This window comes from Eptatretus burgeri, chromosome 3 (assembly GCF_056783735.1).
Source record: "Eptatretus burgeri isolate ZD-2024b chromosome 3, Ebu_testis_v1, whole genome shotgun sequence".
In the NCBI taxonomy this organism is placed as follows: domain Eukaryota; kingdom Metazoa; phylum Chordata; class Myxini; order Myxiniformes; family Myxinidae; genus Eptatretus; species Eptatretus burgeri.
In genome coordinates this window covers 100,324,600-100,345,537 of record NC_140963.1, presented here as the reverse complement: position 1 = coordinate 100,345,537, position 20,938 = coordinate 100,324,600, and the positions used below count along the sequence as shown (strand labels likewise).

The following is a 20,938-nucleotide window of genomic DNA, read 5'->3' as shown; positions in this document are numbered from 1 at the left end:
AAAGAGGAATGAAAGAGTGAAGATGAGAAGTGATTCGTGATTTTGGTAGTATTACCAGAAGGGGGTTGTTGGCGGACCTTGAGCGCCCTGTGGAAATGTGGTGGGGAGAAATCGCAGAGAGAGCAGGGGGGGGCAAGGCTGGAGAGGAGTCGGTAGAAGACAGAAAGACCACCGACCAACCTGCGGTGATTGAGTGAGAGGCCCAAAGACTCGGCTTCATTGCGGGAGATGCCGATGATCTTAAATGCCCTGGTTTCGACAGCTTGAAGCCGAGAAAGGTGGGAGGCAGGAGCACCAGCCCAGAGGGGAGAGCAGTACTCCATCATGCTATGGACAAAAGCTTTGTAAGTGGTCAGGAGCTCAAGAGGGCCGAGGAAGGACTTTGCACGACGGAGGATTCCCAGTCGGCGACTGGCTTTTGAGGCGAGGTTGGAAATGTGACTTTCACAGGAAAGGTCATGGCAGATAGAGACCCAGAAGCTTGAAAGAAAAGACTTCTTCCAGAGGATTGTTGAGAAAGTGGATGGGGGGGTTTTCTAAACGGTCCTTTCGAAGAGACATAGTGAGAGTGTGAGATTTGTCTGGATTGAAAGACATGTTCCACGTGTTGGACCAGTTTGTGATTTTATCCAGATCTGCAGTGAGCGAAGAAGCTGCTGCTTGCCGGTCTGAGGGATGACAGATGGTACGGCAGAGGGTGGAGTCGTCGGCAAAGAGAAATAGAGGATTTTCCAGAGTCGGAGAGATCATTGATGAAAACCAGAAAAAGAACAGGGCCCAGAACGCTACCTTGAGGAACTCCAGCCTGCACAGGAAGAGGGGATGAAAGAACTCCATTTAGGGCCACACATTGACTGCGACAGGAGAGGAAGTCTGCGAGCCATGAGTGGAGATGCCCTTGAATACCATGGGAAGAGAGTTTGGTGAGTAGTGCAGGGTGCCAGACTGTGTCAAAAGCATGTGATATGTCCAGGGATACGGCTCGGATTTCATGTCTGGCATTGAGGACCTCCATCCATTGATGGGAGAGCAGAAGCAGCATATCCAGGGTAGAGTGACCTGGTCTGAAACCAAATTGATGATTGGAAATCAAGCCATTGGAGAAGAGGAAGGATTTCATGTCTGAAGCGATGATGGATTCCATAACCTTGCTGATGATTGGGAGAAGGCTGATTGGTCTGTAGTTACAGGGATCTGTTTTTGCACCTTTTTTATGCAGGGCAGTGATGTTATTGATCTCTCTGACATCATCCCCAGAATCCAGTCCATACAAGCGCTGAAAAGTGTGGGGGCCAGGACACACCCCTGAGGAACTCCACTAACAACTGGAAATAAGTCATAGATAGTGTTACCACATCTCACAGTACTCTCAGTCCCAGAGTGTCCTTTAGACATCAGATTGATCAATTTTGGTGGCAATCCAAAAAGACCCGAATCCTCCAGAGGCATCACAATTCAATGAATCGAAAGCTTTGTAGAGGTCAACATAGACTGCAAACAGCCCGTTCCAAAACTCTTGTCTGCGTTCGGTGAGGACCGGAAGAGCAAGTATACGGTCAATCATTGACCTCTTTGGTGTAAAGCCTGACTGCTCTGGGTGCTGGTGCTCAAGCAGATGGTGGTGAACTCAATCAAGAATTATCTGTGGACAGATCTTGCCTGGCACTGAGAGCAGCATCACCCCTCTGTAGTTGTTGCAGTCCTGGCGATAACCCTTCCATTTTCCAGGGAGGACCAACAAGGTTCCTCTTGCAGTCATTTGAGATTATGTCTGTGCTCCAAGCAGAGCACAGAACTGTTTGCAATGACACGAGTACAGCAGTTCCACAAGCCTTGAGAAATTCAGGATGGATGCCACTGATCCAAGAAAGTTTTACCCCATTCCAACCAGTTCACCATGACTGTTTCCACAAATGAATGTGGATCACAGTGTTGATTGGTTGGTCAGCAATAAGGAAAATAGCACCCCTAACATCATACATCATCTGTTGGGTCAGCCTGGTATAGCCGCTCAAAGTAAACGGTCCAGTGGGCCTTCACTTCAGACTCCTCTGACAAGAGCCTACCACCCTCCACTCTAACTGCAGTACACCGAGGGAAGGGCTTGGAGGAACGCAATGCACAAATTCCCCTGGAAGCAGGACGAGGATCATTTGACCACAGGTGATGCTCTACCCCTTCACAGATTCCTCACACATAGGCTTCCTTGTCCACCCTCATCACGAGTACAGTTTTATGCCTCAACTTCCTGAACAGCTCAGCATCTTCCATTAAGCCTGACACTGCAAATCTGGTCAATTGTATCCAGTGTCACTTGAGAGACAAAATTCTTCTTCATTCTCCAATGAATTCCAAGACATTCACTGGCAACACCAAGGATGGTTGTCTTGAAGGCACTCCACAACTCTTCAGGATTCCCAAAAGCACCCAGACCCCCTAAATCCTCACTCAGTCTGTTTGCCAACTCCTCAGCTTCCCTCTCATCCTTGAGCTTGCCACCATCCCGCCTAGGCTGGGATGGTAGCATTTTTCCAGTTTTTTTGCTGCAACTTCAGAGTTGCGACTACAAGCCTATGGTCGGTATTGAGGAACTGAGCATTCTGGTACACCATGCAGTTTTTGATCACCCTCGAGCAACCATAAACAAGCACATGGTCAATCTCCATTGCCACACGACCAGCGTTGGAATACCAATTCCAGTGATGAGCCTGTGGGTGCTGAAACCATGAACCAGCCACACAAAGTCCATGATTCCTTGCAAAGTCAAGGAACTTAGTGCTGTTCTCGTTCACAGTTCCAGACCCATGGGGACAAACACATGTCTCATGATCATCCCTATCAATTCCAGTCAATGCATTGAAATCCCACAAGACTAGAAGAGTATCTTGCATGGGGCACTGATCAACCACATACTTGAGCGTGGCATAGAATATGTTCTTCACAAAAAACATAGTAACCCAACTGCAGGAGATCACTCGCCTCATTCGGAGTATATACAGAGACAATGGAAATTACACCAAGGAGTAACAATTCCTTTGTCTCACAAAACGCTTGTTGACTTGTTACCTCAATTATCATTAGAGTCAGGTTGGTGGACACAGCTACAGCAACCCTTTGGGAATGGTAACCATCAGAGCAACCATACCAATAGTAGGTGTAGCCATCTGCCATGGTCTCGCCACTATTCTGTCTCCGAACCTCAGAGAGTGCTGCAATACCGATGTTCAAACTCTTTAGCTCACATGATAACAGAGACACGTGATCATCCTCTCTTAGAAAGAGGACATTCCAGGCACCCACCTGAAGGGGACCACCTCAGGTTAACCCAAGGAGACTGCCGTCTGGTGGACAACACCTCAGCCCCACCCCAACACGCACTACCGCAATCTGACCTGGGAAGGTTACCCCGTGGTTTTCCTCCAACCATCAGAGTGGAGGGGTCCCGAAGGCTTTGCCCCCAATTCCGTCATCTGGTGAGCTGCCCTGCAGAGGGCAGCTGCACAGGAGGTACTCCCACTGAGTGGGTTATCAATTTTCCTTGTGTTTTTCTTTATTTTGCAGATTGAAGGGTATTACGGTAGCCAGAGTGCAAATTCTGTCACCACCTCCGAAAAACATAGTAACCCAACTGCAGGAGGACGTCCGCAGAGACAGTTGGGCACTCAATATGGATGGAGCTCCTCCACCCTTTCACAGGCATACATCCCCTGAATCTTATTTATTAGATTTACACTTGAGAATCTTTCTCAGTATGCTATACTGATGAAATGCAAAAGCCTACTGATAAGATGTTTGCAAAGTATATTCTATTCCATTTTGAGAACTGTCAGCATAAAATCCTTGATGCTATGTGTCCAGCAGAAGGTTGATTTTTTTTTTTAATTAAACATGTTAAATCGTTATTCATTGCATTTTGATGTTCAGATTAATCTTTTGCTGTTTTTTTTTTATGTTTGGAAAGACAAATCTTGCTCAGATATTATCCTTGTCATGTACGCAGAAACAGTTTCACATTGGGTGTTCAGGTCAGACTGCAGGACAAGCACCTACTAGATGAGATTTATATTAAAAAAAACTGAGTACACAACGAGAAGCTGAAGTTTTATGCTGATTTATTTCCACCAGTGTCAATCCAATGCAGCAGAATGAAGAAGTCGGGTTTGGCTGAACCAGGCTGCAATACAGCCTTGCATTGACTACTCAGTGCAATATATGATGGATGACCTCAGAATGGCTATCTTTCCTCCACACAATAGGCTATTGCCACATTTTAACAAGCTGGAACCCAAAAAAGGATTATGCTATCATTTTGAATGGGTCTGAATCTAAATGGCACAAAAGGCTTGGGTTATCTGCTGGTGACTTGTTTGATGGATTCATCGGCATGGAGCATTAATACGGTCAAGAAATTCCTTCGCACAAGAATGACATGACCTCAAATGTTATTGATTACAATGCTGAAATATTTTGTGGCATTGTTGCAATTTCTTTTGTCATGTATTCACTTGTCATTCTGTTTATGTAAGACAGTTTAACTGTCATAGTATATATATATATATATATATATATATATATATATATATATATATATATATATATCTGTATATATATATATGTATATTTATATATATATATATATATATATATATATATATATATATGTGTGTGTATATGTATGTGTGTATGTATATATATATATATATATATATATATATATATATATATATATATATATATATATATATATATATATATATAAATTAGGGTGGTCCAAAATCATAAGGGAAAAATTCAAAATTTGAATATTCTTGGGGCATGTTGATTATTTTGTTCTACCTGACTAGAAAATACTCCTGGCCAAATTTGCCACAGTTCCAAAAATATTTAGGGGTCCATCAAGAATAAGGAAGTTGCTACATCCGGTGGGAGAGAAGACGACGTCAGTGGGAGAGAAGGAGACGTCAGTTGAGCTTTCGGTTTGCTGTCGGTCGGTGTTTAAAGTACTCTTTCTTTTTTTTTTTATCTCTAATTTTTTTCTTCTTCTTTTTGATTCCCAGAGTGAGTGAGTATGGCGTGTTCTACACGGAAAAGCACGGAACTGTTCCTCTTGGATCAACCATTGGAGAAATTCACCGACCGCCAATTGCCCACTGCCCACTGAGAACATTTTATGCTTTCCTTTCATTTTTCCTATTAGTATTGTGACATTATAATGAATCCGTTGAGACTTTGATGGATCCCCTAAACCACCTCCAAATCTGCTAATTTTTTGTTTCTTTGCGTTTTTCAACGTCAGGAACGATTTGGCAAACATGCCCGCGAGAAATTCGAACTTTCATTTTTTTGGACCACCCTAATATATATATATATATATATATATATATATATATATATATATATATATATATATATATATATATATATATATATATATATATATATATATATATATACTCGCAAAGTACCCGTCTTCGAGTGGTAATTCATAAATGAAAGCATATGTCGGTCAATTTTGTTACGAACGGGTCTCTCCGGTCGTCTACTGCAGCGCATTTTTAAAAACAACGTTTCTCGTTTTCTTGTCTGGGGCATGGACATGCAGCTTTGATCTTGATCCAACTCTTGATGCCACAACATACAACATTCTGTGTGAGAAAACAGGCGAACTCAGATCTAGTCTGATTATGCTGAACGTCTGTCCCTGTGCTTTGTTTATTGTCATGGCAAAGCAAGGTCGTAAGGGAAATTGTAATCTACGGAACTGGAATGGCAGGTCACTGCAGGATGGTATAAGTGGTATCCTTGGAATGAATGCATGTTTTCCTGCTGCCGGTCCATTAATCAGGATTACTTAAATCGCATTTGGGCTCATTCGGTAGACTGTACAGTGGGTGCCATTCATGATATTTGGTGGATCCAATGAACTAGTGTATTCATTGTGTAATTTGGTCAACTTTTCATGTAGAATCTGGAAACTTGTAATTTTTCACTTCCTATGTTTACAGTGAACACAAAAACAGCTGTTTCCAATTTTTTTTTTTTTTTCATAAGCAGTCAACAAAATCCAAAATTTGAGAAATCGCCATATTATACCCATTATAGCACATTCAGAGATCATAAAAAATATCTGTTCAACTAAATTTAACCCAGTTAGGCATTATTTACGAACCCCCCAAATGATGACAGCCAAATATGCACAAAAGGACGTTCTGTAGTCCTGAGAACATACAATTTGAATGGATGTGCAAATACAAAACAAAGATGCTTCGGTATATATAATTATTCTTTAGTCATCCAAGTCCTCATTTTCCTCGTCATCGCTTGAATTCTCATCAATTGCGACATTATTGCATGTGTCCTCAGCTCCTTCACACTTGCAGAGCTCTGTACAGGCTAGATTATGTGCCTTACAAGAGCACCATCCACTGCACTTACTGGCGACACAGGAACACTTCACAAGTTCCACCACAGCCTCCGGTGCTGCTGGAACTTTTGAGACAACTGGGACATAGTGGCCGTCCTCCAGTTGTCGCCGTCCCAGAGTAACAGGATCCAGTAGAATTGGTACAGCTACTAAGTCTTGCAACTATATGTTGGCTTGTAGGTGTGCGCGCAATATATGCTCAGTGATGCATCCTTGAGTCGGAAGTAGCTTCTCCACACCTTTGACGATTTGATTTATGTGCTTGCAGAATTTGCTGAGAGATTATCGTTGCTGACTGATTCAAATCGTGTGTTCGGGCTTCAGTTTTTACTGTGTACATGCCCTTCAAGATCCATAGAATCATGCTATGTAGTTCATGTGGAACTACATCTTCTGCTGAGTTTTCCAGCGTTCCATTGAAAACCCATGGGTCCATTTTGACCTGCTCAATCGATTTACGTAGCACCATGGAAGCTTCGAAGATCTTCATGTTATCATGTGGGTCAGGTCTGTGTACTGCTTCTCCGACTGCTGCGTTTTGTTTGGCTTTGGAATGTATCGGCGTAGGCTTATTTGGTAATAGTGTGAACTCAACGAGTTTGACATTCTTATCGATTTTCTGTCATAACCATCTCTGTGCTGTTTGAGCATTTGAAAATATTGACCAATATTCAATATCGTGTTGTTTCATCTTCGATACATAGTCCTTTTCTGCTTCATCGATCGGTATGATTTCACCTTGTTCGATACGCTCCTGTATTTCAGCAAAGAACTTGATTTCGGCTGCTATATAGTGAACAGTTGTTTCACTATCATCGGTATTGCCACCGGTTGAGGTATTTGAGGAGGGTAGACTGTCTCCAGCACACTCAAGCTCACGCTTCAGAAGTTGCCACTGTTCAGTTATACACTGCTTGTGATACACAATGTCCTGTGACAGTGCCTCATTGTCAGATATGACATTAGCATAGTTCACTTTCCACTCTGGGTTGTTGGAGTGTTGCACTATATCATGTATCAGAGTTCCAATATTTCCTGACCGGCATTCATGCAAAACATCTTGAACTTTGCCTTGGCAGAAAAAGCACTTGCTTTTATCGTAGTTCATGGATTTTGAACGAGTGTGCCTTCCTGATAGTGACAGTTCTTCAGGTTCTCCATGGTGCGATGAGGTAGCTGGTCTCCCTATGGTTCGTTGAAGAAGACTAACATCGGATGTTGCACAGGCTCGTTTATATCGCTTTTCATCACGTTTTATATGTTCTTTATTGGTGCTTGCTGCATAGCATGTTCTGTGCCACACAACATACTTGTCACTTTGATCACCTGCTGTCAAGTCCCCGATTTTTTTTTTTGATTTTTTTTTTTTTTTTTTTTTTTTTCACTGAGTGTAATGAACTCACTGTTCCCAAAACTCGCTCTCAAACGAACCGCTGTCAAGAATTTGCGTACGTTGAATGTTCCTCAGATAGTGGTGGTTCTTTCAATTGGTCTTGTTTGGAACTCTGACACTTTATGCATAGTTTATAGCGAACGCAGTGAGCTTCATACTTAACGCGTGCACGTGAGAGAATAGGAAACAACAACACAATACCCCTGGCTATTTTGAATCCGTGTCGTTGGATATGACCTTTTGCTTCTGGTTGTTGTTAAACGCTGTGCGGTGTATAAACACAATTGGGTTTTATTGCTATCTTGTGAATATTACTTGACGTGTGCACATGAGAGAATAGGAAACAACAACAACGCAATACCCTGCCAATTGTGAATCCGTGTCGTTGGCTATGACCATTTTGCTTCCGTTTTTGTTTTGTTTCTGGGTTTTTTTTGTTTTTTTTTCCGTTTTTTTCATGGGGAATGATGCATGCCGGGAGATCATGACCGGAAGTGTTTATTTATTTATTCAATTATTTTTTTCCCAAAGTTAATTTTATACTTCCGAAGGTGATTTTTTTTTTTTTCATGACAGGAAGTGTTTATTTTGTATTTAACATTACCGGGAGTGATTTTGAAACTCTTTCCGGAACTTTTAATTACTTTTATTCTTGACCAGAAGTGATCGTTTATTTATTTATTTATTCAATTATTTTTTCCCAAAGTTAATTTTAATAAAGATTAATCCCGCATCATCAAAAAATATTTTTTAATCGTGATTTACATTATTTGATCGCTAATCCCGAATCCAGGCCGAAGTAACCGGAAATTGCGTCAAAATAATCAGCTGTGCGGCGCTTACATGTACCACGGTATAGTTGGCAAGTCTACAGTTGTGAACAAGTTTTATGTAAAGTCAGAAGCGAATGTAAGAAGAATTCTATGTTCGCTTCTAGGCTTTGCCTATTCCATATTAGTTTATTTCTGTGCGCGCCCTTTTCTCCGGGGGTTCTTCACTCTGTGCCATGACTTATCTGCAAATAGAGAAAAAAACACATAATTGATAATTTTTATGTAAAAGACACACGTATATTGTCTAAATATGCAGGATCAGGCAAAGATATCAGGGTGGTCATATTGATGAGTGTTGGGGATTATGATTATGATGTCTGTTATAGATCTTCGACTGCATACACTGTGTCTGAAAATACGAAACGAAATTTGTCATCAAAATTTTTATCGATTTTCGTCACTCGCTGGCCGCCATCTTGGATTTTTGTCATTAGCAATGTTTGGAAAAATTGGAAACAGCTGATTTGTAGTCCTATGTGATTTTAGGAAGTGAAAAAACACAAGTTTCCAGATTCTATATGAAAAGTTGACTATTGTATGATTTGCTACATAACAACATACACTAAATGTAGAACAATAACTGAGCAGCCCACTTTCAGCTTAAGTTTGTGTGGTGGTATCCCTGATATTTCAATGGAATTCAGAAATTCAACGGGAAAGTGCACCGCTTCCTCCGGAGTGAGTGTAGTGTTGATTGCATTAAAAATCTTGACTTCTCCTGGGTAGCGGTCAATGATGGTAGAGTTGACAGCATCCACTGTTTCATTTAGAAGTGCGAGTATCGCTCGTTCTAACAACCAGTTGTCGTTTGGAGCACATCCTGTTAATCCGACATAGATTTACTCGATTAATTTGGATGGAGTTTCGTGCTGGTGGATCCCTTCTGTTAAAGTGATGGTGTCCGGTTTATTTTCAACAGGGTAGTTACCATCTCCAATGTTCATAAGGAGGTCGGCATAATTTGCAGCAGTGGGGTCGTTTGGAAGCTGTGCTTGTATGTTGTCGTGCAGTCGGTACGTTGTAACGTTGCGCCATAACGGCGATCGCTTCAGCGTCGCATCGGCTATGTTTGCACGTGTTCCTTGCTTCACAACGGGTAGTACTTGGCGGAAGTCTCGACAGAACATTACCGGGATGCCACCAAATGCTTTTGAATTTCCACAAATATCCTGTAGGGTCCTATCGATCACTTCATACACGGCCCTGTGTGTCATCGGAGCCTCGTCCATAATAATTGCTTTGGCTTCGTTCATCACTCTAGCGATTGTCCCATTTTAAATAGAGCAGGTTGGTGTATCTTGTTTGTGAGCATTCAGGGTTACTTTGAAGGCGGAATGTAGAGTACGTCCCCCTGTTAGTAAAGTTGCAGCTATACCACTCGATGCTAAAGCAATTGCGATATGGCCATTCGATCTGATCTTTGTGGAAATTTAATTCAAGGGGAACGTTTTACCTGTCCCTCCAGGAGCATCAACAAAGGTGATAACGCAGTGCTTTGTGTTTACTTTGTCGAGAAATAGTGCTGATATTTCTCTCTGATTTGCCGTCAGCTGATGCTCATGGTTGTTGATGTACTGGTTTTGTTCACATACGTCGAAATTCGCGTACCGAGCGTACTCCTGTGCGTGGTTTGCGGCCGTTGTATAATCAATGACAGGAAGGTTGTAGTTATCCATAGTTTGACCTCCTTGTGCGAGGATGTGGTCTTCTATTTCCATCAAGCAAAGATTGTACATTTCCCCTGTGCGGTCATTGTCAACATCAACGTTGTGGTGATGGAAAAAAAATCCTCTGCTAATGCAGCTTTATGATAATTCCAGAGTGCGAGTGGGTTACTTGGTTCACAAAAATCAACTGGACAATGAATAATTTCCGAAGACTTTGCAGGCTCTGTCCAATAGTTGCCTCTCGCAAGGCATTATGTAGATGGTTGTCATCCTCTGCAAGTCCCTTCACCAGACATGCCTCTCATTGTTTGTCAGATTACACCTTCATGACTCCTGAGATCTTCGAACGATGTCGGACCATGTTCCTGGTGAAGTAGCATGCGTAAAAAATAGCACTCTGTTTTGAATTGACCGTGTAAACTTTACCGATAGCAGGGCTTCTGAATACACCAGGGAATTGTGGTTCTGTAGTTTCCCCTCTTGCGTCAAATCCACTTTTTGTTGCAAGAATCCCACGTGTAATACTCTGGAACTTCATGATAAGTGAGTGTTTTTGCGAACTCATCCGTTCGGCAAATGGTGAAGAATTCTGTCAGAGTTGTCTTTGGTGGTCCCGCTCTGGCATGCGCATCAGCATTGCTATTGTCAAAGTACACTCGCTGGCCATTCTCCAGGTGGATAGCCAGCTGCATCACTGGTGGATAGTGTTCATGCATCGGGAAGCCCAAGATTCAGTGAGCAGTTTCCATGGCACCCACGAACCTGGCTTCTTGATATTGTTGTATTTCATCATTATTTTGTCCACCTTCAATGGTGAAGATCGCTTGGTCACTTCCCTTGTTTACATACTTCAGCACATATTTTACACTTTTGACTGAAGTACAAATTTCAACGTTCGTGTGGCACTTCATTTGTTTTAAAAGCCAAGGGTTGTGAGGTACGTACCCACACACACACCACACACACACACCACACACACACACCACACACACACACCACACACACACACACACACACACACACACACACACACACACACACACACACACACACACACACACACACACACACACACACACACACACACACACACACACACACACACACACACTGTTGTCTGTTGTCCAATGGGGATCAGCGGAGTTTTCGTTACACTCCTCATGTTTCGACTTTACCGCTGGTCCACATCATGTGCCTTCTGGTTGAATGGTTTCCATTCGCAGGAGCAATAATTGTCTGGTGGCAGACGGATGGTTGTTCTGTGTGGATTATGCGATTTTTACCGTGTGAGAGATAATCCGCGGCTGATGCTCACCATTACAGCCGGGAGGTATGATTGATGCTTAAAACAACAAATGTGGTCATAATTGGTTAGATATTTATCGCTATGCCATCCTGATGAGGGTAAATAAGCCCAAAATCTGGATACGCAGCTCCGTTTGATGATTAACTGATGTTGACCTTGTAATCTTTGTCTGTTTGGCAGTCGCCGGGCTAACACCTCCGGATTGGAGGTGACGCTTTGGTGTAGGACTTTATGTCCATTGGAGATCGGGGGAGTGCTTATTATGCTGCACACATTTCGATATATATATATACAGGGGGCTGCAAAAGTAGGTATACAGTAATGAAAAACAACACGTGCGCACAAAACTTATTTTATTGATTATACAAGCATATCAATAATAACACCAATAATAAACATATTGTTACGTTTGAGGGGGGGGGGTATGCATTCAAAGGGTAATTAGGATGTTTAATTAGGTATGCCATGCTGTTCGAGTTTACCAGGATCTCGATGTAATAAGTAGCAATTCAGTGGTGATAAGTTGTCTAGTAAATGTTCATTTCTTCAAGGGGGAAATGATAATTGTCACGTAATTAGATAGGGATACGGAATAGGGTAAGTGTGTCTGCGTAAACCCCTTTTAGTATTCTCTGGAGGCTGGCCGTGACGTCACAGGACAGTGCTGCGGATGGCTCCGCCCCGTGATCACGATTGGCGGAAGGCGACGGCGGTGGGCCAATAAAACGGCTCGATTGGAAGTGACGAGGACGGGAGGATAAAAAGGTTCTGTTCGGGGTCGAAAAAGAAGAGGAAGAAGATCGGGACAAAAAGATCGTGTTTTTTTGGGGGGGAGGTTGTTGTGCTGGAAGCGTGCTTGTTGTTGCGCGGATTCGATCCTGTTTTTCATCGTGTCTTAGAGCCTTGCTGAGCCTCGTGCCTCACCTTGGTTGGCTCTGGGGTTCTGCTGACTCTGAGTACGGGGTCGAATGGCGGGCGGACCTGCCTCCCTCTCCTGCTCGCAACTTGGCGCCAGAACTGGTTCCCTGGTGGCTGTGAGCGGACTTGGGCCAGGACCACGAGGTCGACAGCACCACGGTTTCTCCTGCCCCCCTGACGAGAGCAAGGCCAGCTCGTCCGACGCCAATCCAGGGACTGTTGCGTCCACACCACGGTCCAGCCTGACCACCAGAAATAGCTACGTTGTATGTGTGTGCGTGTACCTGGCGCCTTAGAGGGTTTGAGATTTGTATATTCATTGGAATTGTCTGTGTTTTCCCCACGCCCGATCCCGCACCATCCCGTCGAATCGCCCCGGATCCCTCTTCTTGCCGAGTCTTATTTCTGGTTAATAATAAAAACAAATAAACATCATCAACTCAGTGAAAAGTGACTCGTGCCACCTTCCTCGTCCCGTTTGCGGTAGAGCGATTAGAACCGCCATGTTTGGGTTATAAATAAATAAACCGCCTCCATCGTTTCGGCTCATTCTACGTTGGCGGGACTGTTCAAGTCCCGTGGATGTCACATTGGTGTCAGGGTGTTGGATGTTCGAACCCCTCTAAATTATATTTGGGATCGGGAGAATATACCAAGATTAAAATCTCGCCACGAATTGGAATATAAAATTACTACAGAAAAGCGCGCGAGCGCGGGAAAATTTTGGCGGGAGTTTTCAAATTAAATTTAATTGGCGGCAAACGGGACTTCTGCACCATGGAGGATGTGCAGATGTTTGAGGAGGAAGGCCACGTGTCTGGCAGCGAGTCAGGGGAAGAAGGGAGAGACAGGGGTAGGGTTGGAACCTCCCCCATTCCGAGCGTGGACCGTGCTTCATCGCCCGTAACGGGGCCGGCAGCGCCGGAAACCGGTGCGATGACGATCCAGACACTGTTGGAACGTTTAATAGTGGACATGACGGTACAAATGGCAAATCAATTCGTGACACAGAGGGCAAAAATGACGGCACAGGGGGCAGAAATGACAGATCAATTGGGGGAAATGGGGGAACAGTTGGGTGCACGGATTGATTTAATGAGGGATGAATTGGGGGAAAAGATGGAGAAAATGAAAACTGAGATGCAGGAGTGTGTGGATGTTAAATTGGGAGAAATACAAAGCAAATTCGAGGATAGATTGGAGGAAACAAAGGTAGAAATTACATTGGAGGGGGAAAATATACGAAAAAAATTGGTAGATAAAATTGATGCAACGAACATTCGGGTTGATAAAGTGGATGAAAGCCTGGAACGTCATCGTGCCTGTGTGGATGCTCATATGCAGCTGCAAGTTGAAGAGCGGGGAGAGCTGAGGAAGCAAGGGATGAATTTGGCGGAGGAGGTAAAAGGATTGGAGGCTCGTTTGGACGAACAAGATAAAATTATGAGCCAAGATGAAGTCTTGGTTAAAGGCCTGGTAGAGCCGTCTTTTGTAAGTAGAGTGTCCGGGTTGGTTGAGGAGCAGCTACAAACTCGCGACGGAGCCTTGGAGGAGGTTGTGCGGGCCCAGAAGATCCTGCGGGAAGAGGTGAATCGGTCCATTCAACGTTTGGAACAGGAGGCAAAATTGACCCATGAGACCCTCACCACAAAACATCTTTGGCCACAGTGGGCTCCGAAATTGGATACGCAGCCACAAGGGTGTTTGATCCCTGGGCTGGATTCGGACAAGGGAGAAACTGAGAAGCGGACCACCGTAAAAGTGATCCCCCTGGTAAATTTTGACGGGTCAGGGAGCGTTGAAGCTTTTCTGATGCAATTTGAGTGCATTTCCCGACTAAACGGGTGGAATGAGCGGGAACGTACAGGGAATTTGGTGGCAACGTTGCGGGGACCAGCCGCAGACGTGTTAAACGTGATCGCGGAGGGGATGTTGACCAGCTCCCGCATTTGCGAGGCGTTGAGCCGTCGGTTTGGGTTCGTGGCAAACTGTGATCTGGTGCGGGCCCAGCTCCAGCACCGCAGATTAAAGCCGGGTGAGACAGTGCAGGAGCTGGCACAGGACATTTACCAATCAGTCAGGATCGCGTATCGGGACCTTACAGTGGAGGCATGGGACAGACTGGCACTCGAAATTTTTAGCTGCTCTTCCTGACCCTGAGGTCCGAGCGCTAGTGGAGCTACAGGATCCACCCACCGTGCACCGAGCGGCCGAGTGCGCGGCCAGGCTGGCCTCGTGGAGTCGGCCGGGTCGGGTGCCCGAGAGGCCATCGGTGACGATCCGACAGGCGGAGATTCAGGATCAGGGAGGGGGGCTGGGAGAAATTGGCATTACCCAAATGTTTCAGGAAATTTGCCAGAAACTGTCAAGTTTGATAAAGGGTAATCCGGTAGTTAGTGCGCCAAAGCGGCGGGGTCCAGCCCAGCCAATAGAGCAATTCGATTATGGCCGAGGGGGTCCGGAACCGGAAGAGACATTTCACCGATACTCACGGGGGCCTTTTATGGGGAGTTGTTTCCGGTGCGGGGGAAGAGGACACATGCAACGATATTGCCGGTACCCGGCGATGGAGGGACCCTTCAATAGACTTTTAGACTTGGAGAGGGTGAATCCTCCTGCTGAACCGCCAGGTCTATCCGAGATGCCCTTTCATAGGTCGGGTCCGGAGATCACTGTCGGGGGTCGGGGAGACTAGATTGGGCTGAGCATATACGGCCATGCTCGGCTGCTGAGATTGTGGCGAAGTGCCCTCCTTTGGTGGAAAAAAATGAATTGTGGGAAAATTGGCATGGGTTTGTAAGTTCTGCTGGGTTTTAGAGTGACAATCGGGACAGTGGGTAATTGGTAACAAAGCGGGCACGAGTGGCTGTCCAATGGCTGGTGCGTGGATCGGGTGAGAAGTGCTGTGTGAGTTGTTTTAAGTTAAGAAGTGAAATGTATGGTGCACACATTGATTTTTTTTTATTGGACATGGTGTGGTAACAGGGAAGGTCATGGTCGGCGAAGTGTTAGAAATGCAGGTGTCACATGTAAGGCCGATGGGGTGGGGGGAGTCATGTGGGTTTTGTGGGTGGGGATGATGTGCTTGTCCATAGGGATTGCTGAAGCTCACGGTGAGCGTGAATTGCGACCCCCCTTCAAGGAGATTCACCACCTGGTGGCTAATGGTGACAGTGTCTGGAGGCAACTGGGAGAGGGTCTGGTTGGGCGACCAAGGCGGGTAGGACCTTGGCGACCAAGGAAGGCCAGAGGAGCCAGTGAGACCCCTTCCAGAGTGTTGTACGGGATTAGAGCTGATGGCTACCAGGGGGAGGGAATCAAAGGGAGCGGGGCGGAGAAACGTCTGGGTTGGACTAAAGCTTACCTGTGGGCATGGTTGCACCTGAGATGCCCCCATCATCTTGTGGTAACCCACCCCACGGCCACGACGGGATTCAGCCTGCATGATTAAAATGAGGACCATGACCTAGAAATGTGATGATGACCATGGTGTGAGTGTTGTGAAGATGTATGAGTCCCATTCGATCCCGCACAACTTGACATGTGCAGCAAGGGCATGATGTCCGCATAATTTTGGGGCAAGCAAATTTGAAAATTGGCTCCCCAGGTAACGCTGGGTCTATTAGCATCCACTGGGGGAGGCGGTCAAGTGTAAATATCCTGTGAATAGTGTCGTTTAGGCTTAGAGTCGGAATGTAAAGTATAAGTGTTGTGTTTTTGTGGAACCTTTTGTTTCCCCTCCCCAGATCACTGGAAGAGTGCTGGGCAAGAGCGATGATCCAGAGGATGGAGTGCAACTTCGCTCAGTGCTCTCATGTGATAAAATAAAAAAAATAAAAATAAAAAACGAATGATTGTTTAGGCGAGGATAAGGCCATAAGGGGGTAGTACATTAAGCAGGGGGTAAGTTAGCTGCGACTCGCTGCCCATTGCCCCTCCTACTTTATTTCGTGAGGTTAATTAGGTGTGAGTCAGTAAGTGTTAAGGCTGGTACGGTAGCGCCTGTGATATACCTTGCAGGAGCTGCGGTACCAGAGGAGGGGGCAGTGTTACGTTTGAGGGGGGGGGTATGCATTCAAAGGGTAATTAGGATGTTTAATTAGGTATGCCATGCTGTTCAAGTTTACCAGGATCTCGATGTAATAAGTAGCAATTCAGTGGTGATAAGTTGTCTAGTAAATGTTCATTTCTTCAAGGGGGAAATGATAATTGTCACGTAATTAGATAGGGATACGGGATAGGGTAAGTGTGTCTGCGTAAACCCCTTTTAGTATTCTCTGGAGCTGGCCATGACGTCACACGACAGTGCTGCGGATGGCTCCGTCCCGTGATCAAGATTGGCGGAAGGCGACGGCGGTGGGCCAATAAAACGGCTCGATTGGAAGTGACGAGGACGGGAGGATAAAAAGGTTCTGTTCGGGGTCGAAAAAGAAGAGGAAGAAGATCGGGACAAAAAGATCGTGTTTTTTTGGGGGGAGGTTGTTGTGCTGGAAGCGTGCTTGTTGTTGCGCGGATTCGATCCTGTTTTTCATCGTGTCTTGGAGCCTAGCTGAGCCTCGTGCCTCACCTTGGTTCGCTCTGGGGTTCTGCTGACTCGGAGTACGGGGTCGAACGGCGGGTGGACCTGCCTCCCTCTCCTGCTCGCAACTTGGCGCCAGAACTGGTTCCCTGGTGGCTGTGAGCGGACTTGGGCCAGGACCAGGAGGTCGACAGCACCACGGTTTCTCCTGCCCCCCTGACGAGAGTAAGGCCAGCTCGTCCGACGCCAATCCAGGGACAGTTGCGTCCACACCACGGTCCAGCCTGACCACCAGAAATAGTTACGTTTTGTGTGTGTGTGTGTGTGTGTGTGTGTGTGTGTGTGTGTGTGTGTGTGTGTGTGTGTGTGTGTGTGTGTGTGTGTGTGTGTGTGTGTGTGCGTGTGTGTGTGTGTGTGTGTGTGTGTGTGTGTGTGTGTGTGTGTGTGTGTGTGTGCGCGTGCACAAATGTCAGTTTATGATCGAAGAACAACTTTATTTCTATTGAACGTTATATTCTGAACATGAATCGGAAAATGAACCTGTAATTTAGCAGTACCTTGGCTCTGAATTTGACCCGATCCCACATGCACAGAAAGGAGTGGGAAAAGTGTTTTTTCTCTGTCTGCCTGTCTGGCAGTCAAAGAAAATTGAAAATCATTCCAAACAGAAAACTTACTGTTTTTAAGGATTTCATAAAGGACACAAACAACAGGCATGAATAACTAATGTAATGCGTTAAATATGGTGGTGTATAAGATGCTGCAACAAGGCGGTAACCTTCAAAGTTTTTTTTTTTTTTAATTTTATTTTCTACAACTCTTAAAAGCTCTTTTATTTCATTTTAATTATGTACTTGAACAATTTGGAACACAAATTGTCTTTTTGGCATTTTCATAACCCTTATGTTTGGCAGTAATTTGATTAAATATTACGTCATCAAAACCAATCAAATTTGCCACTCGCAGACCCTGCCCATGTCCTTGTTTCTCAAGACTGCAGGGTAAGGTGTTCTATCAACTCTAGTTCTTAATGTTTTACTTTAACTTTTAAATGAAAAGTACTTGATAATAAATTGATTGATCAATGTAGAAATCTTAAATATAATGACTTTTCATTTTTATAAAGTCGAGGATCATGGAAAGTGAGGTAACAGAAGGGATAAAGGCAATGCACTGACTGTGGGGGAGCAGGACAGCAAGCAGTGGAATGAGCAAGCACCAAGAAAATAGGAAGGAGAAGAACAAGGTCCACAAGGGAATGCACTCAAAAAGATTCACAATCAAATTACACTAACAAATTAACACCAAAAGCTAACCATTGCTGTTGGGCATGACAATTCTGGAGCAGGTATCCTCAAAGAAAGTCTCTCAGAGCAGGGAAGATGTTGTTTGGCCACAAAGGACTGACATTGACATAAAGTAGTTTCCTTTTTATGACATACCTTGCAATTATGACATCACTATTGAATGAAATATCTCCAAAACTTAATATTAAATTGCCTAAACTTATAGAATTGTAGAGTGAAGCCTTCATTTTGAGAGAATCCCACTGACTTCCTGGCATTTAGAAAAAAAGTTTAAAAAATCTCGTGTATTAGGATGTATTTAGAAAGAGGAATCAGTCCTTGACAATCCCAATCATAAAAACTGCTTATCACCTGCATTGATATGCATTTTGCATACAATATAGCCTCCCAGAAATATGTATAAATGAAGGATGGAGTGGATAAAAGTAACTGATTTACACTCCGCATGTTCTTGAGAGATCGTACACAATGGTATAAAGAAAGATGCTTAAAGGGCCTTCACTACTTGTCCCTCCTTTACATACTTTCAAGCATTCTATACGTTTGCCAGCCTCTGCACACCCCCACACTGTCTGTATTTCTAAGGTCAACACAGTATGAAATTCCTCCAGTTTTTTCCGATGCACTGCCAAACTCTGAAATTCCCTATCTGCATATTGTGTCCAAGTAACATACAACCTTTCCTAGTGTAAGTGTGATGTGAATAGGTATCGTCTTTCTCAGTGATTCCCCTTCTCTCAATGTATTTTCTGTAGCCCCCACATTTGAGTGACTTTCAGGTCTTGTGATGGGTGAACTCCCCATAAAAAAGGTTGATGATTCACCCTTATAAAAGCAAGTGTCATCACAAACCTCTGAACTCCTGGTTTGACTTTGTACATTTTGACTTGTGTGCATTTCCTGTGGTATCTATGGATGGAAAATACATAATGGTTGATGATGATGTGGACAACAGTTATCCCAAGACAGGTTTGCTTTTATCTGGAGCCAACATTTCTCTTTTAGCATAACATATTGCTTCCCTTTAGTGCACACTGAGTTAATGTGACAAGTAAGAGTTCTTTCATGGTAATAAAAGTTTTACAATCCAAATCTATTTCTATTGCAACCTTAACAATGGCACACTATATTCCTATTATGGGCATAGCTGGCAAAGTGTTTAGCAGTAATACTATCAATATCAAATGACAGCTGATTTTAACCAATGGCTGATTTGCCTTACTTCACCTCTGTCTTTCCTGTGGACCTTCCCACCATCCACTAACTTTCATGGCCATGCCAGCAGAAGATTCTAATGGACAGCAAATGCTGGTTAACCTTGAGGAGCTCGAGAGCCCTGAGATGTTGATGCATGATGCCCAAGCTTCTTGGATCAGTGGTATGTTTTGTTGTATCTCTGTCATTTCACTGCATGACACCATAATTTCGATAATACAATATTATTTACCGATAGTATAGGATGCTCATCATATGAGCAATAATTGTTGTAATTAAATATTGAGTGATATGAAATATTTCTGATGCTGGAAACTCATGGTTGTGAACATGATCTAATGCCTGAAGCCAGCTGCACAGTGGGAATTTATTTTAGAAATGCAGAAATCGGAGGATGCTTTGTTTTCTTTTTAATACAAATGTAAAAGAGTGATTTTATTTGAAGCACTGGCCTTTACAGATCTGTAAAGATCTGGTCTTTACAGATGAAAATCATTGAAGGTGGTGCGAACCCTGTTTAATCAGGAAACTGGCAACTGGTTTATATTTTGTGAAGTGCACTGTTTGGTTATTCAATATTTTTTTATGTTAAAATTACAGCCAATGTGTGACATTGAAATCACATTTTCATAAACCTTAAAGCCACATCAATAGCTTCTTTTATTAATTAAAAAACACCTTCTAAGGTCGTCAGTTGATGAAAAAAAAATACTATACCTGAGCTTTCATTTTAAGATTAGACCACATCCTGTTGGAAAGTAATTTCCTCACTTAAAGTTCCTGTCGATGTTTCTGGCAAATACAATTAGTGAGAATATTTTTCATCATAGGTCATATTTGTCCTTTGGCCTATATAATGACAAACAAGGAATGTTACCTTTTCATATGTGTAATCTTGCTTCTAACTCGATATGATGTTCTCCACCTGTTTTCCAGCCTCACAAGTGATTTATATTTAATAGCTTGCTATCCATCAATGAGCCAGATATTACATTGGTCAATGTATCAACCAATTAATATAAAGCTTGCAGTTGGGCAACAGTTTTTAGGGAGGCTATCAAAGATGATTCCATGAACCATCTCAAGCAATCAGTGAGTGCACTGTATATTTGATCAGGATTTAATTTTGTGTTGGCTATGTTTGTTCCTTTGTTACTGAATTGTGGCTGTGATGATGATACAGTGCCGTAATTATAGACTTGAACAGGAATTTATAATTTGGAAAGGGTGCTGGCACATGGTGCACAACTCTTTCACAAGCATTGATGCATCTGCAAACGATATCCAAGCTGTCTAAAAAAAAAAAAAGGAAATTATAGTTCAATGCAGTAGAACTACATAAAGTATTTATTTCGA

At 43.7% G+C, this 20,938-nt stretch overlaps 1 protein-coding gene and 1 pseudogene across 10 annotated transcripts in view; one reads left to right on the top strand and one right to left on the bottom strand.

Moving 5' to 3' along the window:
- LOC147030532 (inactive dipeptidyl peptidase 10-like) overlaps nt 1-20,938 on the top strand; it is a 780,352-nt gene that overhangs the window by 172,779 nt on the left and 586,635 nt on the right. For 7 of the 10 annotated variants that reach the window (XR_015056434.1, XR_015056435.1, XM_085874668.1 and 4 more), the window contains one exon: nt 19,650-19,745. Coding sequence is in view for 8 of the 10 variants with exons in the window: in XM_085874668.1 (XP_085730794.1) it covers nt 19,650-19,745 (96 nt within the window). In the remaining 2 variants the exon portion in view is untranslated. The remainder of the gene's footprint in view (nt 1-19,649; nt 19,746-20,938) is intronic. The other 3 variants (XM_085874669.1, XM_085874667.1, XM_085874671.1) reach the window with 1 other exon arrangement.
- On the bottom strand, nt 6,554-8,825 carry LOC147030534 (uncharacterized; annotated as a pseudogene).